The sequence below is a fragment of the Thamnophis elegans genome, chromosome 10 (genome assembly GCF_009769535.1).
Source record: "Thamnophis elegans isolate rThaEle1 chromosome 10, rThaEle1.pri, whole genome shotgun sequence".
NCBI classification, from domain to species: Eukaryota; Metazoa; Chordata; class Lepidosauria; order Squamata; family Colubridae; genus Thamnophis; species Thamnophis elegans.
The window spans coordinates 44,462,792-44,488,045 of NC_045550.1; the positions used below are offsets into that span (position 1 = coordinate 44,462,792).

Genomic DNA, 25,254 nt, shown 5'->3' on the forward strand with positions numbered 1-25,254 from the left:
TCTAGTAGATGAGTCATATAGAAAAAATAGATAAACAAGTGACTGGTGACTAATATGAAGCTGATGCTTAATTATGAAACTGTGAATATATTTCATATTTAGTTCGGTATTTTAAAAGGCAACAAAGCAGCCGTTGCATCAGATCTTCTGTCTAATCTTTTTTTTTTAGTGTTAACATTTTTTGTATCTTCACTGAGTAAAATATACTCTCAAACAATATGATATGCCTGGATCTGATACCATGATTTAATCATTTGCTTGGTGATCCGGTACCAGATGAAGTAACCTAACCCAAAAATGTAGATGCAGATTCCTGCCCAATGCAGGGTAGCACTCAGCTCCACAACTTCTGTTTCATCATCAACCTTATCAGAGAGAATTTTGCCAAATACCTCCCCAGGCACACTTACTCTTATTACCTTTCTCTTTGTTTGGGAAAACAGTAATGGTATTACTTTCAAGCTCTAGGTGCGAATGCAGTCTTTATTCACATGAAGCCACTTCACAAGGAAACCAAGGAAAACACAAGGATTTTTTAAAGGTATGATCTTGGCAATACAGAACTCTTTGGGGATGCTATTCCACCAGGCAGGTGCCTACTTCCTGGGCCCCATCAGGTGGCAATGTTTGAGTAATGGGATCTGGAGTATGCCCACTCTGTCCAATGGTACAGCATGGGCAGGACCTCAGATATCTTGGAAATGTGTGCACTTGTCTCTAGCTTTGGGTTATCTACAAGATGTGTGTTTCTTTTCTGGAATATATTTTGGTACAGAAAGGATAAAATAAGAATCAGTATCCGCAGGGGATGTCAGAATGATATCAACAGCTTTATGGCTGTCTCTTTGGAACATATGTCATTACATTATACACATGGCCCCAAAGGGTGGAGCTTGCACTGCAATGCCACAATGCTATTTTAATTTAATGAGATTAATGAGTTTCTATGAATAGGTCAGGACAGGATGGGACAGGACAGGACTGTTATGGTGAGCGGTGAAATAAACTACACGAGCAAAGCCTATAAATTCAGAATAAATAAAGTGGCAATAGGGCTTCTCTGAACATCTAGATCAGTGTTTCTCAACCTTGGCGGCTTTAAGTCCTGTGGACTTCAACTCCTAGAATCCGCCAGCACTGGCTGGGGAATTCTTGGAGTTGACGTCCACAGGACTTAAAGTCGCCAAGGTTGAGAAACACTGATCTAGATGAAACATCACAGTTGTTTTAAATCATGCTACAAACCCAGGTCTGAGCAGTAATTGGAGAGCAAATAATTCTTGGTGAGCTGTTTTGCTGTTGCTGTCTGTTTGGAAAGAAATCCAGGAGTACTTGGAAAGTCCAACTTGGGAGAGGAGAAATTATTCTTACCAGCCAAATTTAATTTTTGCTCATAAACTTACTGCAAATTTTCTTCATAAATTGGATGAAAAGATACGCAAATGTAGAGCTGCCCAGACCACTCTTGCTCTCACTGTTGTGCCTGATATCCACTATTGCTTCCCATGAACTCACTCTCTCTCTCTCTCTCTCTCTCTCTCTCTCTCTATATATATATATATATATATATATATATATATATATATGTATATGTATATGTATATGTATATGTATATGTATATGTATATGTATATGTATATGTATATGTATATGTATATGTATATGTATATGTATATGTATATGTATATATGTATATATGTATATATGTATATATGTATATATGTATATATGTATATATGTATATATGTATATATGTATATATGTATATATGTATATATGTATATATGTATATATGTATATATGTATATATGTATATATGTATATATGTATATCTTATACCCTTCCACTATGTTGGCTTGTATCTGCATATCAGTGGTGGGTTCTGGATCCCATTCCACCGGTACGATTGGAACGGGCCTGGCATCGCCCACATGGACGCATGCGGCACGTGCGCACACACGCAGGGTGTACACATGCGTCATACCTACCAGCGATGCCTCCACAAGCCTCCGCGATGCTCCAGCTGCTCAGCGGACCATTGTGCAGGCGCCGTTTGCGCTATGCCCGTGTGCGGAAGTGCCAAAGGCTTAAAGGACAGGTAAGGAGGTTGGGCGGGTGGATGGGCTCTCTGGAGCACCGTACCAGAATGGTATCCAGTGCTCTGGGCAGGCTCTGGTATGCCCGTACTATGGCATACTGCCTTCAACCCACCACTGCTGCATATAGTGGGAGTTAGAAACAATATACACAGAATGGCACAACCAAGTAGCTGGTATTATATGTAGGAAGATCTGTACAGAATATGGACTAGGATGTCCTAAGTCTCGATGGGAGATTCCACAGAAGATTGTGAGAAATAGGAGGCTAAATTCCTGTGGCATTTCCTGATTCAGATCCAGACAGACAAATAGCTACTGCCAATCAACCAGATAAAGTACCCCAAAACAGCAGTGGTGATAGATGTAGCTGTGGCAATTTATAGCAAAATCAGGAAGGAGTATGAGAAACCGGAGAAAAGACCAAAGTAGTGGTAGAAACACTCCTAAGTGGGAGGGGCCCCAACAGATCCCAGGAATGACAAAAATCAGAGCTGTCTGTCCAGAGGACTGCAGTATTAGGAATAGGTAAGATCCTGCACAGAACCTGATAAAAGACCAGAAATTGAGGAAGATACAGGATAAGGGTAAGAATGGAGCACACACTCCAGTGTAGTGGGAGAGAGGAATGATAGAGGGGAGGGGAAGTAGGGTAGAGGGGAATGTTGGAGAGAAGAAGGAAAGTTGGAGGGGGGCGAAAGAAAGGGTGTATGGAGGGTCGAAGGGGTATATTGGGTTTGTATTTTGGGGGGTATTGTTGACAAGAGGGATGGCTGTATTTATTGTTCAATGTTATATGGCCCCAGTTATGCACAGTATATATGTGACTGTACGAAATGAAATGGAAAATAAAACAGGAAAATGGAAAATTTACAGGAAAGAATGGAGCACACACATGGACACACGGACACACACACTGACACATATGGGTAAGAAGGGAATACACACACACACACAACTGTATACATATACATAATATGTATATGTAACATGCAGTTTGATAAGGTATGGTTAGAAGGCTACTTTCAACTTGGGAGACTGGGGTTCAGATTTAACTGACCTTACTAATGCTTCATCAGCTTACTCAAAATAGGAGAGCTATATAATTGGATGACACACTGATTAACCAGATTTGCGTCTGATGTTTAGGAAGCAGGACAATCTGATGATAAATGGGCTACTGAAACAAGTTTATCATGGACAAGAGAACCCAAAATTGGTGGAAGGCTACTATAATAGCAGACCTAATGAGAGGGGATATATGAAATGTATGAGGCAACTATGAAGGAGAGAAAACCTATATCTTTCACTAACTGAGAAACAACTAGTTACTCAATGGTTCAACATAATGAAGAGGTAGATGCTCTCACAATTTGAGATAGATTTACTACACATTACATCCCATATTCAAGAAGAACAACTTGATGTGCAGTCAACCATTGAAGTTGGAACATCACTACCACCATTACAGAGCACAACAGCTGATAGGATGCATAAGATCAGTGGTGGGTTCTGGATCCTGGTGCAACCAGTGCAATGGTGCCTGGCATCCACCACATGAATGCACGCAGCATGCACGCATGCGTCCTTAGCTCCTGCGACGCTTCCGCGATGGTCCAGCTGCTCGGCGTAACATCACGCAGGTGCTGTATGATGTATGCACGTGCATGGAAGTGCCGAAGAGCTCAAATACAGGTAAAGGGAGTGGGCGGGGGAGTGGGCCCTCCGGAGCACCATACTGGAATGGTACCCGGTGCTCCTGGCAAGCATCTGCATCCCCATACTGGGGCGTACTGCCTGCAACCCACTACTGCATAAGATCATAGATAAGCTAGCTATGATCAATGCACAAGACCAGTTACCAAGACTCAGTAAAGAAGTACCATCAGATACCCTCACAATAATCCCTACTGCCACAATAACTTAAACCAATAAACTGGTATACACTTCAGCTGCTGTCATTGTGGGCATGCTTAGTCACACAATCAAGAAGAAAAGCAGTTCATACCTCTCCAGAAAATCAGATTAGGGGCTAAGGTCAAGGCAACTCAGAGAGAGGTTAATAACTGCTGGAGTTATAGAAAGGTATGAAGATAAGACTTGGCTTCTGAAAAAATACATGGACCTGATTATATTTTAAGCAGTTGAAACTTAAACAGCAGTGGCTAGGAGATACTTTAGGAAAGCAGAAACCAAGAAGATAAATGCCTTGTTCTTCATAGAACTATCCAAGGTGTATTCCCAACTTCAGGATAACAATATACTGTAGTAACCAACACAAGAAATGGAATAGTACCTGAGGAACATTTGGGAGAAATGGAAGACATGTAACACCAATGCAAAGTGGTTGCAGGACTTGAGAGCAGATGTGTGTAACATCTGCAAGGGCAGGTTTTATATTTATGCTATTTGTTAAAATTGTATAGTGCAGCTGTTTATGCTGTAGGCATGGATGTGGAAAGGGGTGAGTGCATTTACCGTAATTAACTTAATCCCAGAGAAGGCGATAAATTACTAAAATTATTTATGCTTGTGATGAAGGGAAAAATCATTTCTTTATATACCTTTTTTCTTATTCTTTCTTAATTTCTTTCTTTTTCTTTTTTCTTTTCTGAACCTCTTTATTCATTTTATCCCTTTTAAAAATATATATATTGGTTTTTATGTTTTTAATTGTCATGTGTAATAAAATTATTGTAAGAAAGAAAAACAGCTGCTGTTTCTGGGCAGGGATAATCACAGGTTGAAACCATGATTAGGTGTTGATTTTAAAATGAAGTTAGCCTATATTTGAATGGCATGCTGAAAGCAGAAGTGATTAGTGAGAGCTGCTGTGAAAGGAATGCTCAAAGCCACCAAGCCATTCAGTAAATAGCTGTGAATTCAGAATGACTAGAAGAAGAAGAAGCCTAGAGTTTAAACCCTGGCGAATAATTGCACAAATCTCTGGTTTCTTTGCACTGCTGTGTATAAGCAGTGCAATAAGCAGAGGCTTATAAGCAGAGGCTTCATTTTTGTATGTGATAAAAATTCTAAAACATATGAAGGAGGCTAAAGCATAGGTAGAACAGTTGCAGGAACTGGGTATGTCTAGTTTAAAGAAGTACAAGTGGTGATATGATAGCAGTGTTTCAATATCTCAGGGGTTGCCACAAAGAAGAGGAGTCAAACTATTCTCCAAGGCACCTGATAGGACAAGAAGCAATGGGTGAAAATGAATCAAGGAGAGAAGAAACTTAGAAGTAAGGAGAAATTTCCTGACAGTTAGAACAATTAATCAATGGAACAACTTGCCTCCAGAAATTGTGAATGCTCCAATACTGGACGTTTTAAAGAAGATGTTGGATATCCATTTGTCTGAAATGATGTAGGGTTTCCTGCCTAAACAGGGGGTTGGACTAGAGGACCTTCAAGGTCCCTTCTAAGTTCCAACTCTGTTATTCTAATCTTGGCAAGGTGCTTCTGGGAGTCTTCTGCTTCCTATGAGTGATAGCTAAACTTTTAAGTTCCTTTGAGATCTGTAAATTATTGCCAAGCCTCTGCAGTCCATAAATAACCATAGAAGAGGTATAAATAGCAGATAAATAGTACTAAATAGAGCTTCTGAGATTATCAGAAGAATTATTTTTTTCAGAGAAACACATTCATTCTTCTTGATAATCTGAAACTAAGACTTTTATAATGGAAATCTATATCTAAGCACACAATCATCCCTTTAAATTAAATGGACTATAATATAAATATTGGTTTTATATTCACACCCCTTTGCCTGCTTCCTGCTAGAGAGATTTCTATTTGCTGTTTACTGTGGCATTGCAACCAATTACTCAAACTTTCTTCATTTTTAGCTTTTCTTCTTCTTTCTCATCTACTCCATTGATTTTGCTTTTCTTACTTGCAAATTGATGTCCAAGGAAGGGACCAAAATTCTCTATCTCTATTCTACTAAAAGCTACACCTGCATTTTCATCATAAAATGCCACCAATCTTTAATGTTCACTTGGATTCTGTCTGGCCATGTGTGGAGTTTTCACCCTCCCCTTTGTTTCTGTGGAAATGTCAATACTTTTCTCACCTTTCAGACCTATATTGAGCAATATAGTAATTGGTAAATAGTATTGTTTACTATTATTGATCAATTACATTTCTTAATTACTTCCTCTTTCTAGAACATGCCTACATGTTCTACAAGAGTGCAGAAATGAATTTAATTTCAGTTGTAAAATGAAAAAAGGTTTGGCAACACAATCTGATAAAATTGTCTCTAGTCAGAGCAAGCTCAAAATTCTAGCAGTCTCAAACTAATGACTTAGTTCATTGCTTCCCAGGAAATGCTTGCCTGCAAACAAGCCATGATTTTTCAAATTTCATGAATAGTTGCTGTGTCAACTATTTGAAGCATTGTAGGAAAATTAATAACTCAGCTAACTTCCTAGGGATTTCTGCTACTCACAGATAAACCAATGGTAATTTCAGGACATATGATTTGAAGATATCTGCAATCAACTCTAGTCATGCTATATGACTACATGTGTTATGATAGCTATTTTTTGTGGCACTTGGTAAAAAGTATTTGAAAGAAACACTTCTAGTCTCTTGCTAAAGCAACATATTTTATCTTGACTTGTAGTAGAAAAAAGAGGGAAAGAAAATGTATTTCAAAAAGGAAAGAATGATACTTCCACTATTTTTTATTCTAGGTCCTATTTCAGCCCTATACATTTTAAACATGTGATGTCATTATAAAGCAATTTATCTTCTGGGAAATCAGTCGTCGGTAGAAAATGAACTTCCGTCAGCTTTTTTTTAAGGCTCTGCTATCAGTATAGTGCTTCTGATTTGGTAATATGCCTAATGAGATGGGACAATAATGTGTGACAAGATTCTCTAAAATACAACTTCATCACAGTATCGATTGTATTTTTCTGTACTGTTTAGTCCCAGGAAGTTGACAGCACTTGAATGATTAAAATAGAAAGAAGCGCTTTTAATTCACTCATTAAAAAGTCCAATATCTACTAATTTGGCAGAATCATGGACTTTCTACCTCATTTTAACACAATAGCTTCATTTCCATGTTTTTGTGGTGATAGATCAGGAAAGTGGGAACAATACAGCCAGTTTGGATTGGTAGCTAAGACACCAACGTAGATGCCAGGTGATTGTGTATTTGAGTCCTGTTTTAGGCATAAAAGGTAACTTTGGGTCGATCTCTCAGCCCAACTCACCCACAGAGTTGTTGTGTGTAAAATAAGAGGAGGAAGGATTGTTAGACATGTTCACCTCTTTGAATTACTTAGAAAAATAAAAAACTTGGGATAAAAAAAAATCTAAAAAAATGGTTTGTAATTGGAAAGGGAAAGGTTCAGGACCCTGGATAGTACCCCTGGCTTTAGAGATTTTTGAATGACGTTTACGAAGAATGACAGATGTTCCTGCAGGAATCCCAAGGAACTGTAAAGAAAGAAAGAAATAATCCCAATACTACTCTGAAGCAATATGTAGGTTTTTATATTTTGAGCAGGATAATCCTTCCCAAAACCACAAAATGGAATTTGCATCTTTAAAGCCAGCATTTATGTTTTCTGCAGCTGTCCTACGACCTCCCAACCCCAAAATGTTTTTATTTTGAATTCCATTTATTTCAGCTAATAACTTTCTAGAATTCTCATCTTGATATTCCCTTAGATTTCCTGGCATTTTTAGTCTGAAGCCATAACAAAACTCAGATCGGCTTTTATCTGAGTACTGAAAAGTCCTCAAAATGTTCTGACAGAACCATTAGTAAGCAGCTGAAAGAAGGTCACCTTGACATAATGCTATTTCCATATTGCCAGGTTGGGGAGACATAACATTTTTATTAGTCTAATTTTATAAAGAGTCACTCCTTTGGCATTTATATGAGTAAAGATAATATTTGGGGGAGGGGTATTTGCAAGGCTATAATAAACCATGAAAACTTGAGGAATGACCATAAGAATTTCATCAGCTTCATAACACAATTGTACTATTGATTTACTCTGATAAAATGTGAGTTTATATCTTTGGCCAAAATGCACCAATATTTCTTTACCAAACCACATTGGTTATACTGTATTTGTATGATGTGCCTATTTATGGATAACGGTGGTTTAATCAATACCCCAACTGCCTATATTGAACCATAAACCTGAATATATGAGTGGAGTTCACACATTATTTTATTATTTTTACAATAATTTTATTGATGTTTGCAAACACAAAGATAAAAGACTAATACAAACTAAGGAAAATATATAAAAAAAGAAAAAAATGCAAAGTGATTGAAAAAAGAAAAAAAAAGATGATTCCCCTCTCCCTCTAGGCAAGTATAAACAATTTCAGTAACTTAACATCTTCTCTAGTATTTCAATTAAAATCCCTCTTCTTCCAATATCTAATCCATTATTAAAGAAGTAAAAATACATAATTTAATTTTAATCAGCAAAAGTCTATTAAGAGTTATCAGAAATTTTAACACGCCTATTTTAACCTTAATAAAAAAATCATTTTGTAATCCAATATTGTTCTCTAAGAAACAAAGTGAAAAATCTTTCCACTTATAAACAGATCCTTACAGCTGCATCATTCAATCCTGGTCAAAAATAAATTTCATTAATAACTAATAACAGAAACCTCAACTTACGTATTTTAACTCTGATCAATTTGATTCACTTTGTAGATGTTCTGTTTAACTTTAAAAAGCTTTATCCTTATTCACATTAATGTCCCACTGATTGATCTCTTATCATTTTCTCTTAATCTGCTCTCAGAAACAGTTTCCTTTGTTTCATACTTTCCTTTTAGAAATCTGAGATAAGAAGGTCTTCCACATTATTATTATTATTATTTATTTATTATTTGTATGTATCTTTAATTATTAAGACATCAGCTGGGTTCATTTGTAAATCATTTTGTCATCTTTTTCCATATCAGTCTGGCATTTTGAAGTCCATTTTCACATCCATACCATCTTTCTCCATATCATTTTTGTAATCCAACATCTTTTTAGAACACCAATCCTACACTCAAATTTGAATCTCTGTTTTATACAATAAAATTTGTTGTTGTTATATATTCTTTTCTATAGTCGTTCCCCTACAAGATAAACATCCTGAAACCACACATGGCTAAATTGTTTCCCAGAACAATAAGACTTTGCTGTTTTCAGACCAACAGTAGAAGTAAGTGATTTACTGCTTACTATTGGTTGTATTGAGGACTTATATTTGGTTGTTTTAACATTTATTATTTAGTCTTGGACTGCAATTCAATATTGATTGGTTGGTTTTTAGTTTGTAGTTTAGTGTGATGTGCAGCCTCTGACAATATGATTTAGCATGCCATAGAAACCAAATTATTGTTTTACTTGAGATACGCTTTATGACAACCTTTTCAAATTTGATACTTTTCAGACATGCTGTCTCTAATTCTTATTATATTACATAGTCCAGTTATCTTAGGATAATGCAGCATGATGATTTTCTGACATAGGTACTGGAATATGCTGGGGGAAGAAATAAATTGATACACAAAAATATATGAAAATGTCCATTATGCATTTTGGAAATAGCACAACTATTGGAACTAGAATTGTAAAGATGAGAATAAATATGAAATAACAGAATAACAGTACAAAAGAAAAATAAAATTAAAAATGTCAGAGATATAATGACTAAAATTTCTTGTTACACATAATACTAACATACAAGATGAGTTAGAATAAGTTCCAACACAGATATTTTATTTTCTTCTGTTTTCTACTGACAATTATTTGAAGTATAGGGGAAGTATAAGAGATTTATTTATGAAGCATAAAATTCTATACGAGAAAGATCAGATCCCAAACTAAAGGATAACGGTGGAAACTAAAATACATATTTTAATAAGGAAAGAAAAATATTACAACTTTTCTGTATGCATAGTTTACTACATATGGGCCAAGCGCTCTCAAATATGACATTAAACAGAAGGTACAAACATCTTTGGTAGTTCATAAAAAGACATTTCAGTTAGGAATTAATTATAGAACATTAATTTCTAACAGAAATGCTTTCCTGTAGAATAGAAATAATACAAGATGGCACACAATAGATGTAGTCAATGAACAGAAGCTGCTTGAGACCGACAGATGAGTAAACTCTCCTTTTGTGAAAAATTCCTTTGAGGTGAATTGAAAATACTGGATGCCAATTATAATGTCTGATTTCAAATTGGCACTTTTCATTTCTATTAGAAATGTTGATTCATACTTGATTTTGCACACACTTTTTCATCTCTAACAATTTCATTAGATCAATTTTTTAATCTGTATGACTTGCTGCATGTTTTAAATTTTAATTCTTGAGCCCTTATTTCTTTGAAATGAAAACTGAGTTAGCTGCACATATTTCAAATATATTTCAAAGTAGGAACTGACAATACTTCTGAACAAACACTATTCAACACAATTTTATAAATAGGAAATAAACAGGTTCTGTTATGGATTGCTGCAGGTGTTCTGTTTCACATTCTTTTTGTATTGCTGTGATGAAAAATGATAATCTAATGAAAATAATGTTACTGAATAAAGCTCTTACTACGTTCTGTTTGCTGGTAACCTGTGTATGTTTCTGCCTTAAAATACACTTATAAAAACCAACCTTTTAAATATGTGTATTCTTTGCATCTTTTGGAAAAAAAGACAAGATGAATTATTTGCATAAATCAAGATTTAAAGTATGTTTAGTACATTATATCCATCGCTCCATTTGGTGCCTCAGAATTTTTTGATTTTGAAAAAGGAAACGCAAATCCAGCCAGGCGTATAAGCAAAATGTTCATAAAGTGTACCAATGAGCACACCAGGATGATCCAGAAGGACTTTGCAAACTGCTCACTGTGCGTTTTAAAAATAAAACTTCCTTCTTTATAATTAGCTATTTTCTCAGAGAGGTGGTGGATTTTCACTTCTGAAGAAAACAGTATCAAAATAAGAAAGCCACAAGTAACTGAAAAAGAAAGAAATGCAAAATTAATATTTGGTCAATTTTTCAACCTAATTCTACAACATTTGTTGTTATACTTCAATATTTATAAATTAGCTCTTCTGTCTATTTTCTTCCTTAAGAGGTTTGGTCCCAGTTGAATCCAATAATTAATAAGAACAGATAATTATATCTCGATTTTGCTCCATTTCTTCTCCACCTTTTCTCTAAATATATCTGTTTGAAATCCACACTCCACTGAGTTTCACCTGGTTTGTATAGCCCGTCAGCTTCAGCTGACAGATCCCCTTTCTTGCTCTATTTGTTACTTGCTTGGATTAAAATGAGTGTTCCAATTCATGTATCAAAGGGTAAACATGCTAACTCTAGCTTTTTTTAAATAAATTAAACAAAGCTCCCCCAAATCTGTTTGTGCATGAAAAATAAAACTTATTAATCTGTTTGAATAGTAATGTTTGTTGAACTATTTCTTTCCCACTGCTTGTAAAGCAAGTGTACTTGCTGAGCTAATTCTATTCCCTGTTGCTTGAGACAGTCATAAATAGCTTTTTCTACTAAGAGCAAAAACTAGGGGTCTAATGTGCTATGCATGCCAGATCTCTGTTCAAAGATTCTTCAGAAAGGAAGTTTTCTCCCTGTAGATGATGCTTCCAGCTTCCCACAGTACAACTTGAACAAAAAGATTGAATAGTCCTGTCCCAGTGTCTGGAATCTAGAAGGGTCTGGATTGCAATGGATTTTGAGTGAACCCAAGCAAGAATGAGTGCTTTGGGTATTTGGTCCTTACATTAATAAGGTTTTCCCCACTGTTGCTCCTGGCTGGGGTGATTCTGCCCCAGATAGACCCAGTGGGCAGTCTATAGTCAATAAGTGAAGACTCACATTCCCAGTACCAATTCTTTCCTTGGATTGATCCCTGGCTGTATACATATGTTCCCAAGGATTTACATGCACATGAGAATGAAGGATTTATTCAGACCATGGTAAGGTATATTGTGGATGATTGTTGTGCAAGTGGAAAGCCTTCTAATTTCCATGCAGAATGTGAAAGAATCATTAATCAATATCTCCTAAAGTAGGTGCTAGAAGGTTTAAGTAATGAAAATGGTTTTATTTAAGGATACAGTTTGGAAGTTATATAACTCAGAGCTGTTTTAAACCAAGATTTATTTTAAATTCAAGTTGGATTTTGCTTGTTAGTTTGTAGTTCTGCGTCTTGTCTACTTTTGTACTTTGCCAATTTTATGTAAGCTATTTTGTTCATTTTGTAAAACTGTTGGGTATAAAATTACATTTTAATCTTTAGCACATGTAACAATGTAGTGTTCTTTTAATAGCTATTTTAAATGTTTATAGCATCTCAAACTCCCAACTTCCAGAAGGGTTATAGTGGGTTAACTGTTCAGGACAAGTCACTTTTAGACTGTTGTTAATATTTCACAATCCAAGCATAGTTCTATGTTGAGGGTCTAGCCACTATGTGGATCCATTACCCGTATTAAAAAAATAGAAGGAAGGAAAAGGGAAGGATGACAGCTCACACTAGAAGGAGATGTTGAGGCTGTAACAATCACAACTGGAGCAATTCTTTTAACAACTGTCAAAATATCAAGTAAGATTGCATATGATGATGACAACATATTGAGTAGAAAAATCAGTTTAAAAAGAAAACATATCTTTGTTTTTTTCAATGTAAAATAAAATGAATAACCAGCAAAAAATGCTTGGGAACATGCTTTGAATAACTGACCACCTCATCTTATACAAGAATCTGGTAAAGGCATTTATATCTACATGCCAAAGTATTACTGATCTTACCTGAAACGAAGCTCCACAGATAGAGTCCTAATGGACCATGTAAGGTTTCATAAGGAGTGCCAAACGCATTGTACATGAAGAAGCCAGTGGCAATCAGTGCAAAGACGAACAATGCCAAGCAAAAGAGGATGACACTTACATGGATACTTGCAGGCATAATTTTGAATAATTCTGGAAAAACTAACAGAGTGGGAAAATATTGATTATTTATAAAATCTGAAAAAATAATGCACAACAATAGTCATTTATTTATCTATGACATTTCATGTTGCCTCATCAATCATTGTGACTGGAACATGGAATTACTATCAACGTGGAAGGAATCTTGATAAGCAAGGCAAGATGTTTTAGTAACTTATTTATGATCGAGGATTGAAATTAAATAGAAGTATATATAAAATAGGCAACTATATGAAGATAGTAAAACTGATATAACAGAGGACATATTGTCACTGTTTATGTTTTAATACATATCCATTTTCTGAGAAAGGTTTGCAATTTAAATGTAGTTTGGTGTCATTTAAGTTCCTTTTGTTTTATTACTGGAACAAAGCTCATATATTCAAACCTGACTGAGGTACATCAATCTGCCAATCAGCGTTCCAATGTGTTTCCTACATTTCCTAACATGGTATCTTCCAGAAGGGCTAGACTTCAGTCCAAAAATTTCTAGCCAGCAGCACAGTCATATATGGACAATATTACCCTGTTTCCCTGAAAATAAGACCTCCCCAGATAATAAGCCCAATTGGGTTTTTAAGTGCATGTGCTAAAATAAGCCCTCCCCTGAAAATAAGCCCTCCCTGAAAATATTGCAACAAAGCAGCAGCCATGAGGTGACCATGCTCGCCACCTTCTGCATCTCAAAAATAATAAGCCCTCCCCAAAAATAAGGCCAAGCGCTTATTTTGGGGGTCAAAAGAAAATAAGACCCTATCTTATTTTTGGGGAAACACGGTATTTATTTGCTTCAGGTTATTCTCCATTATTTAGTGTACAGGTATGCCTCAAATTTCAACAGTTCATTAAGTGAATATAGCAATAGCAATAGCAGTAGACTTATATACCGCTTCATAGGGCTTTCAGCCCTCTCTAAGCGGTTTACAGAGAGTCAGCATATTGCCCCCAACAATCCGGGTCCTCATTTTACCCACCTCGGAAGGATGGAAGGCTGAGTCAACCCTGAGCCGGTGAGATTTGAACCGCTGAACTGCTGATCTAGCAGTAGCCTGCAGTGCTGCATTTAACCACTGCGCCACCTCGGCTCAGTGAACAATGGCACTGAAAAAAGTGATTCATGACCATTTCCCCATACTTACGACCATTGTAGCATCTCCATGGTAACATGTTCCAAATTCAGATCCTTGGCAACTGACTCATATTTATGATGGTTACAGTGTCCCGGGGATGTGCGATCATCTTTTGCAAACTTCTGATAAGCAAAGTCAATGGGGAATCCAAATTCACTTAAGAACGTGGTTTTTAACTTCACAACTGCGGTAATTCACTTAACATCTGTGGCAAGCAAGTTGTAAAATGGAGCAAAACTCACTTAACATGCTTAACATGCTTTCTTGGCACAGTTGTTAAGTGAATCACTGCAGTGGTTAAGTTAGTAACATGGTTATTAAGGCTTCTTCACTGATTTTGCTTTTGAGAAGGTTGCAAAAGATGTTCACATGACCCAGGATACTGCAACTGTCATAAATACATGCCAGTTGCCAAGCATTTGAATTTTGATCACATGACCACAGGGATGCTGCAATTGTCCTAAGTGCAATAAAACAGCGATAAATCACTTTTTACAACTTTGCCTTTATAACTTTGAATGATTGCTCATTGAATGCTTTTAAGAGGACTACCTGTACAGTTTAATTTCCAAATGATTTAAATGTCAGCATTCCAAATAGCATCCAAAAGTAAATCAGAGTCCAAGGCAAAGTATTGCTCAAAATTTCTATTCTATAAAGCTTCCCGGTTTTCTCCACCTAGTTGAAAGTTCAAGATCCAGAAGTCCATCACATGGTCCAATCTCCCACTGCCATGCTGGCAGTTCCACCCATCCAATTCCGGTCAGGTGCAGAGGTGCAAAGACAAAGGATGACCTTGGCTTTCTAGGAGAAATTTTGTTATGGCTACATAGTATGTAACTCCTTACAATCCCTATCCCATTTTCCCACAATAGAAACTGCATATTAGAATAATAGAAAGTGTGGCAGGCCAAAGATCCAAAAGAAAAGATATCTGTAGGCCTGAATTAAATACAGCATGCATTCCAAAGATGGTATGTTTTTTGTTTGTGAGTCATTTTCTAATTTGGTTCAGTCTTATTAAACATATTGTGTATTAATATATAGTAAGAAATGCACTATTTATTATATATATATCCATTATATATATATATCCATTATATATATACATCCATTATATATATATATATATATATATATATATATATATATATATATATATATATATATATATATATATATATATATGGAGAATTGTTTGTGGATTAATCTTTCTACTGATTTTTAAATACCTCTGCTGAGTTAGCTACAACAGATATTTTAGAATGATTTGTAGAATACAAGATAACTGCTCCTAGTCCACAGGGGTATGATTAAACTGGTGCTAATAACTCCTTAGAATTGCTTGGCTGTGGTTAAAACATGCTGAGAAAAAGCAATGTAGGTACTGCAAATAAATTTATATAGCACGTATAATATAAATTATCTGCAACTTCATTTGAACTCTCTAATTCCATCTGGTTTGAGATGCCTGCACTTCATCGTAATATTATAATTTACTGGTGGAGTAATGGTGTGGTAGACGGTGCTGTTGGGCTTAAAATGCAGATTTCTAGAACATTCTCTTACTTTGAAATGATGCTCTAGTTTTCAATATTGCAAATTAGATCGTTGCCCACAAGTGGGAGGCTTAGATGTACTGGTGTAAAAACATTAATTACTTTTTCATTTACAAGCACAATTCAATGTCCTGTCCTGAACTTAATCTCTAAAATCTGTGTAAGTTTGGATCCACTTATCAGAAGGACAATGTCTTCCCCAACAAGCCTGCCCGAACATGTCAGATCATTATCAAAGCTTTGTCTCCAAGCTTTTAGTCTTCAAGAGGCAAGACAGGTGCTAAGTGAAGAAATAGTTGTTCCCAATATGCTCGTTCCCCCAAAAGATTTGTCTGACACTATTTTGTTCCTTTTTCACACATTTCCTTGTTATGAGAATTGTTTTTGTTGCTGTGCGCCCCCCCGCATTTGATTTATAAGTTTTGGGGAGATTTAGTTTAACCTGAAGAGCAGTTTCTTCTTTAAATAAATATCACTATCCTACCACTTTTGCATTCAATAGCTGATAGAGATATGCAGACTATAATAATAAATCAGTGCATTCAAAAGTTGTGGGTGCTCCATCACTGGAGGCTTTTAAAAAGAGATTGGACAGTCATTTTTCTGCAATGGTATAAGGTATGAGTAAGAGGTTGGACTAGAAGACCTACAAGGTCCCTTCCAACTGTTATTCTGTTCTGTTCTGTACTAGCAGAAATAAACAAAACAAATAAAGTCACAAAATTTATTTATTGTGGTATGGATAAACAAAAGAATATTTTGATTGACTTAATAAAAAGTTGGTGAAGTTTTTTAGAATTTAATAAAAAGTTGGTGTAGATTTTAGAATTGTAAATATGCCTATGCACACTTCTCTGGAAATAAGGTATCTGGATAAAGAAGCTATTGCCGATGACAGATAAAACTATGATATTTATTTCAACTGGTCTTTCATGGTTTAAGTAATTGTACTCCTTTCAAGGATACTTATAGAGGATAATTTTTCAAACATTAAGTTAATCAAATGTAGTATAGCTTTATTGCAATTGTAGATTATATATACAACAAAATTGATTATGTCTAAGGCATCTAGTGTCTATGAAAATTTTTTACTTTACAGGCATATCCAAAGATTTACGTTATGATGATGTTGGGAATTTCAGTGATCTGTCATATTCTAATTTATTTTTAAATAAGTGATGAGCTCAATGTAGCAGAATGCACAAAACAGCACGGGTTAAAGCTAAAAATGTCAAACTAAGCATTCAATAACTGACTTCAAGAATTTGGCTTTCTAAATGTATTTGTACCTTCTCCCACTATGCCAAGCTAGAATTTAGGTCACCATACACATTGTGGCATCTGTAGTCTTATCACACAATTAAAGCAACATATAAACCTATTTTATGCAGAGTTCCAGATTATGGAAAGCTATGCTGGCGAGTAAACTCATGTGATGATCATGAGTAAACCTGCTTTGAGCTACAATGAATATTGTGTGAAAATGTGCATAATGTACATGTAAATCACAAAATGTTGATTGTTTCGATAGCTAGTGTGAACATTTTTTTAAGCAATTGCAATACTTAGACTTGACATCATGCCACACACCACCTATTTCTCTCCGTAGCTACAGTACATTTAAATTTCTTTAATATATCATTAAAATTTATAGCTGACCATCTAATAAAATTTAATCTGCAACAATGTTGCCCTCAAAGCAAAGCCACTTTAAACGGTGAGGAATAAATCTGAATGCTGATGGCCTTTTAGAAAATGAACTGCTGACCCAGAAACTGACAAAAGTCAGAGGAAACGAAGCAGAAGGCTCTCTCTGAGCCTGTATGGGTTTTACAGGCAGGACAAATTCATTTTACAATAAAAAAAATATATAGTGGTTAACAGGAAATACATTTAATTGGAGAATAGTCTTAAAAATGGGCAGATTATTTAATTTTTCTTCTCAAGCATGACACACAGGGACTCAATGCACTGATATGCAGACACAGCTAACGTAAGTAAATGGTAACATCACAAGGAACATTTTTTTGTGATTTAAATAGAGTTTGCATGAGTGGCGCTGCAAAGACTGATGAAAAGAGTGTTAAACTTTTCATAGGAATTAGCTGACTTAAAGCTACAGTGCAAAATAAAATATAAGCCCATAAAAAGGGCATTAAAAGTGCTACCACTATTTTATACCATCATTGCTTTCTGCTGTCCCTAGATTAATCACACTTTCCTGGTGCCAAGGACTTCAGTACAAACACCTGTTTTCAGTATAAAAACAAAGTAAGTTATATACAAACAACCCAAGTAATGAAGGATTATATACATTTCACCATAGACACCATTTTTTGCATGTATTGGTAAAGCCATATATGCACAGCCTTGTACATATTACACACACATATAATATATATGCTTTACCCAGTTTCCTGTAAACGAGACAATCAAAATTCCAAATTTAGAAGGGATATTCATTTATTCCTCTAGCCCAGGAGTAGTCAACCTTTTTATACCTACCACCCACTTTTGTATCTCTGTTAGTAGTAAAATTTTCTAACTGCCCACCAGTTCCACAGAAATGGTGATTTATAAAATAGGGAAGTAACTTTACTTTATAAAATTTATAAAGCAGAGTTACAGCAAATCCCTACAGCCAACCATGAAAGCAGGAACGCCCACTAGTGGGCGGTAAGGACCAGGTTGACTACCACTGCTCTAGCCTTTGATCATATTGCCCAAGCATACCTACAGCACATGAAGGCTGGATTGGATCTTAGAACCATGGGTTGCTTACCAGTTTCAATGGATGTAGATAGGCTGTATGAGAAATTTGCTGCTGTCTCCAAAGCACAAAACAGCAATTTTTTGAAGAGCAATTGTAGACGAAATAGTATAAACCCTAATAGGAATGTTATTGTATCATTGGTGGTTTGTTTTAATTGCACTGTTGCTGTTGTTTTGTTTTACAGTTTGCTTTACTGTTTGACACCCAGAGTTTATTAGGTGTTGCTTGGAAATGCTGTCAAATAAATATAAGCCACAACATTTTATAAACATTCATTCATCTGTTGTTATTAGTCCATTTGTCTGTTTAGAATTTGATTTTACTCATAACATGTATCTCTGGCTGCAATATGGAACACCTTTGTATTTTGAGGAATTTACTGGCATGCCAGTAGTCCTTTACTTCCAACCATTCATTTAGTGACTGTTTGAAGTTATAGTGGTCGTGAAGGAAGTGACTTATGCCTGGTCCTTGGACTTATGAGCACTTGCAGCATCTCCACAGTCTTGCGATCAAACTTTGGGTGCTTGGAAATTGTATTTATGACATTTTTAACCACATTAAACAATTATGACGAGAAAAAGTCAAAGGGAGACTATGATTTAACAACCGCAATGATTTCCTTAACAACAACAAAGGTTATAAAACTGGGCATGATTCACTTAATAACTGCCTTACTTAGCAATGAAATTTCTGGTCCCAATTTGGATTGTAAGTTGAGGCCTATCTATATTTTGATTTCTCCTTCATATTAAGGAAATTGAGTTCATTCCAAGCTATAGTTAATCTACTTGTTTTTACTGTTCCTTGATAAATAAGGGAGGAAGAATTTGCAAACAGCTGAAGATTGTTTAGGCGAGCATTGGCTTATCAGAATGATCGTTCCCATTCCAGAATTATACACTATCTGGTCAAGGCCAGATCTTGCGGTCTGGTGACCATGGAAGCAGAGCCACGAAGTCTTGGTGCCAGGATTTAATAACACTGAATGTCCATTAAGCTCTGTGCCTCTGCACAGGATTATAAAGTCCGCGCTGTGCACCCCTGGCCTTGGACTACCTCTGCTGCTTGAAACGGGTCTCCCTGCAGCTGAAGGGAAACCATCTTGCTTGGAATGCTTATGCTTTGTTGTGTTTCTGTTTAGTTCCTGTTATGGTTAAATGATAAAGTTTGAAATCTCCTTATCCAATGGTTTATTTTTCTCGGGATCCAAATGAACCAATAGCCTGAACAATGGATCACTTGGCAACACAATGCTTAAATTCTATTAAAATAACTTACATTTTAAAATTCTATTAAAATAATTTTGTGCTTGTTTATAATGACAGGAGTATGTCCAGTGTCCAACATGTTCCTTCAGAGGTTTGTGCCTCTTTCTAACACCTATGCCTCCTCAATAGGAATTTGTTCTGTAACTAAGTAAAGGAACTTCTGTTTTGCAGTCAAAAAAACACCAGAGTTGATTTTTAATATCTCCTGGTAGCAGTGTTGGGTTTCAAAAATTGTTCGAACCTACTCTATGGGTGTGGCCTCCTTTATGGGAGTGGCTTGCCACCCATGTGACCGGATAGGAAGATGCCGACGACACTTGTCAGAACCACCTTAAATTACCTCACACACAGCACTGGCATGCATAAGAATATGATGTAAACTTGTTTTTTAAAAGGCATCTTGGGTTTGCGTTAAAACAACTTCAATACACGCAATGTTCTGATTGCACCACAAATGCAGTAGTCAACCTTACCTTTCATAGAGGCACTGAGGTTTATAAATATGACCATGATAGTGTAGAATAATCATATCCAAGGACCAGTGGTGGGTTTCAAAATTTTTTGGAACCTCTTCTGTAGGTGTGGCCTGCTTTCCGGGTCCACTGGTGGAACCTCTTCTAACTGGTTTGGTAGATTTGATGAACCGGTTCTTCTGAATAGGTTCGAACTGGTAGGAACCCACCTCTGCCTGATAGGTAGGTGTAAAAATTTGCAGTGAAATCTGGGCAACCACCATCAGCCAACAGTGGCAGTATTTGGCTAGTTGGATGGTTGCAGTGTCCTGGGACCATGTGATCACCATTTGCGATGTTCTCACAAGCAAAGAGAATGGGAAGCCAGATTCACTTAATAGTGTACATTTTGGAAATGATTTGTACTTTGTGTGAATGCAAGCTCTCTATTAAAGCAGTGTTTCTCAAACGTTAAGATGGGTAGACTTCAACCTCTCCTGCCAGCATGGGGAATTCTGGGAGTTGAAGTCCGTACATCTTAAAGTTTCCAAGTTTGAGAAATACCGTGTTTCCCCGAAAATAAGATAGGGTCTTATTTTCTTTTGACCCCAGAATTAAGCACTTGGCCTTATTTAGGCCTTGTTATTTTTGAGGCACAGGAGACGTCAAACGTGGTCACCTCATGTTGCAATATTTTTGGGGAGGGCTTATTTTCAGGGGAGGGTTTGTTTTCAGGGAAAGGCTTATTTTAGCGCATGCACTCAAAAGCTTGATTGGACTTATTATCGGGGAGGTCTTATTTTGGGGGAAATAGGCTACTTCTTTAAAATTTCTATGTGAGGTTGAAAGGAATTGCTTCTGTAGCTACTGCTTTAAGGAATCCACTTATCAGAGTCCATGTGATCCTTAAAAGCAGCAACACTGTTGCCAGCCTTGAACAGAAAACTGCAAGCAGCTTTTCAGTGAACACCAGTGCAAGATTGGATTTCTTAATCATTTCTGAAGCATGTATACCCCACTGCATATGAAGAATATTTCTCTTCTGCCCCATTTAGCAAGGTCTGGTTTGACTAGAGCAGCAATGTAACATCCAGGCTGTGTTTTTCTCCCCCTGCCCTAATAAAGCAACACTATCCCCTTTGGCTTATGCTGGGTGAAAAAAAAAAGAGAGGCTTTATTTGCACTGCCGATGAAGCAGCTGCTTAAGAGGCATGTTCAAGTTACAGTTATATTGTCATCATGGCTTTTTTAACAAAAACATGAAACTTGCCTTGTTGCCTGATTCCAGATTGGTCACCATTTTGCATTTAACAAATTAGTAACCAAGCTCTCATATTACAAGAGACGAATGGTCTCCATTCTTAGGATCCTTTTTACCCGTCATAACTAAACACTTTCAGGCATATTGTAAGAGCATACTTATTTAGTTTGCCTCATTTTAAACTAGGCCTGAATTCTGGCATCAGTGAAAAGATTAGAAGATTATGTTTCTGTTGTTTATAAACCAAAGTTTGTATTACACAAACACAGCAAACTGTAATTAAATTTAACTGAATTATTGAAATAAATCTTCAGATTCAAACACAGCAAACTGTAGTTAAATTTAACTGGATTATTGAAATCATCTAAATGTGACTTGTGGATTTGTGTTTTCTCACTAATCCAATTCATCTAAAACTATCCTTTTCATGCAATTGTATCTGGAGAGTAAGGTTCAGTAAAATGCATTGTTTCCAGTTTATCTCATGTACCCTTAGTACAGCAGTTCATGGGGATGGAATGTTAAGCAAGATGATTTTAGTAATAATAACATCAAGTTCCTGTTCCATTCTTTACAACAACATTCATAAAATAAATAGTAGGCTGCAATTTGAAAAGTAGATCTTCAAATTGCAGCGGAAAGGAATAAAGAGAACTTTTTGACAAAACAAAAGTGTACAAGCTGCTTGCTGTAAAATTTAATTAACAAGGCTATTCTTGTCAATATCTTGAATGACTATGGTTACCATCACAGCAAAGATTTTAGACTATTGGAAATTATTTGGAGCCTCCAGAACTGCTTCTCTGCAGATTGCCTGCCAATTTTTGCTGAGAAAATAAAATAAACTTTAGGTGACATGTTATCAGCTGTTGTCTACATACCCATGATTTGTGTGATGCTCAAAGAAGTCAGCTCTGTGACTGGCAGCTTTAACAATATTTTGGGGTGGAAGATAAACTGTTGCATTCCAAAGTATAATTCCTTTTGTGTCAATCAAGGAGAGTAGTTGTTAGCAGCACAATCAACATTTTATTTCTCAACTTAAGGTAGTGTTCCAATATACAAATAAATCTATTGGAACTGAATCCATCTTTCTTTTAAAAATACTAAGCCATATTAGGTTTGTGAGAGCTCACCTTATATTTACACATCTATGGGTCTAAGACAAGTACCCTTCTTTTTGCATAAATGGAATTGCCTACAGGTAGGATTGCACTACTGTATTTAGTTCTCATTTTCTACATCTATTAAAATTAAAGTTCATGTCTCCCTGCACTTCTTCCCACTCATTTAAGCAGATTAAAACAGAAGACAAAGGTCTATGGGGGAGGGGGGAAGCAGCTGAGAAGTTAATATTGTAATTTTCTGCAAATGTATTTAGAAAAAAATGCCCTATGGAATTAAGTTGATGTTACTTCCATGCAAACCTCTGTAGGTTGAGCCTGCCTGTTCCTATGCAAAGGTATATAATATAGTATAAGAGTATCAAACAGAAATCAATTTAAAAAAATGATAGATTATAATATATATATTACAGCACTATAATTTTGCATTTCCCATTTGTAAATCTTTCAGAAGAAACAGGAGAAAGCTCATTTACTTTGTCTGTCAGACCATGATAGCATGCACAAAGTATTAAATAATTCAGATTGTCATTGTTACTTACATGAAAACTGAAAAGGTCTCCCTCCAAGGCCACATTGTCTAACCTTCTCCCCATAGAATAGTCCATACTGAATTTCACCAATAAACTTATCTAACTCCTGGCCAGTAGCATTAACCAGCAATGCTCCAGTTTTGCAAATAATTTTTCCTTGGATCCATAGCTGAGTTCCTATAGCTGCTGCAATGGCCAGAGCACAAGCAAAACTGAACACACCAGCTATGCAGAAAACAACTTTCTTCTGTTGGGCTGGCATATATAATCCTAGATGAAGCATGCAGAAAAATGTGAAAATACAATTTCAAATGAAACCTTTAGTAAGGTGGATTTTGAAGCATCCCTTCTCAATGATACTTGAGAACAAAGGTTAAAATAACAGATGGAAACCTCCGTGTAATTTGATGAGTGCCCTCTTTGGGCTTGTTTGTTTTTAATAGCCTTTGTCTGATTGGGTGAACTGAAAATTCCAGAATGAGACCTGGCTCTTGGATTAAGTTAGCCACTGTGTGCAGGGAGGGGGGAAATGATGCTTAAATTTAAATCAGGAAGAACACAATTAAAAAAAATATTCAGATTTTAACATTTTATCTTTGCATAGCACTAAAATGTGATTCAGGCAGATGATACGAGGTCTGTATGCTTAATATTATTATTAAAATAAGGCTGACATTGTTCTATTTTATCCTCAGATCCTCAGATTGGGCATATGAATGGACAATTGGTAATGACTATTTTACTACTTGTCACAAAGCCATTCAACTGGATGAGTGCTTTCTTTCAAACAAGTGTTATCTGCAAAATCCCAGATGACCTTTAGGTGCCAGCAAAGAGACAAAAACAGTCTCTTTGTAAACATCTCCGCTAATTCAAACAACTTTTCTAGTTAAGCAATTTCATAGTTAAATTAATGCACATCTAAATGTTCTAGTTCTGTTAAATGGAATTGTTTATTATCCCCCTAACTCCATTTCTCTCAATCGCAACGATTTAACTATTTTCATTGTGCAGTAGAATCAACTAATTGAACTCAAAGCTTGTAGATTTTAGATACACTTCTTACTTATTCATTGTAAATCTCTCACTGAAGAAGAGTAGAATAGTAAGTAGAACATTGTGTATAGCACATACAGTACCTGTTTTCTAATGGTGCTTTGAAATGGATTTATGTAAAACCTGACATTTGTAGAACAGTTTTCTGAATTTGAGCAGGGCAAATAATCTCTAAAGTTTAAGCATGTTGTAGTACCAAGCAACATATTATATGAATTCTTTCTTTCATTCTCTCTTTCTGGACTAATTCAACCATGGCATTCTTAATTAATTTATGCATATGTAATTATCCTTCCATGTGTAATTTGCTGCCTTGTTCTTTCCTCATACATATTGTAAGAAGCGGGGAAGAGAACTTGCACCAATTCTTATACACCTCTAAGCAGGTTATTCATACCAACAATTATGTTTATATGTTCAGAGCTCTAAGAATAATACGCTAATTCCAGATATTTCCCCCCCCCCAAATAACTGACATGTTTTGAATGTTTAATGTGCATGTACATTTTTGGCACTTAGTGGTGATAGGTTTAGAGGAAATTTCTATGAAGAAATTTGGAGCTATAAAGGTTACAGCAAACACATAGTAGAGAAATTAGGCTGAATCCGGTGATTGTCCAGAACATTTTGTTCCAGCAATGGATTTATTTATCTAAATTTTCTTTTTAAAATGCGGGTGGAATCTAGTGCATGTTAACATGTTAATTGATTTCCAAAATCTAATTTCACATCAACCTTTTCAACTGATAGAAGACAAAGCATAAATTTATCTTTAATTTCCAGGCTAGCATTTCAAAAGCATCAAAAAAGGGAGATGCAGCCTTTCACAACTTGAATCCAAATATGGCTCCTTCACATGACCCAGTAATCATTGTTTTCTGTTATTTCCTCATAATATTATCTTGATTGATACCTATCCTATGCCAGAAGTTTTATTTCACTATAGTAGTGCTATGGTCATATTTTCCTCTTATGTATACCATCCTATGACCTTCA

General features: G+C 35.9%; 1 protein-coding gene across 1 annotated transcript; it reads right to left on the minus strand.

Moving 5' to 3' along the window:
• Positions 1-9,870: 9,870 nt before the first annotated feature.
• On the minus strand, positions 9,871-23,464 carry CLRN1 (clarin 1). The gene is made up of 3 exons (XM_032225928.1): positions 23,212-23,464; positions 12,920-13,099; positions 9,871-11,104 (listed from the first exon to the last, which is right to left on the minus strand). Exons 1-3 carry the CDS (start codon positions 23,462-23,464, stop codon positions 10,839-10,841), a joined length of 699 nt encoding a protein of 232 aa, XP_032081819.1. The 3' UTR covers positions 9,871-10,838.
• Between the last annotated feature and the right edge of the window lie 1,790 nt (positions 23,465-25,254).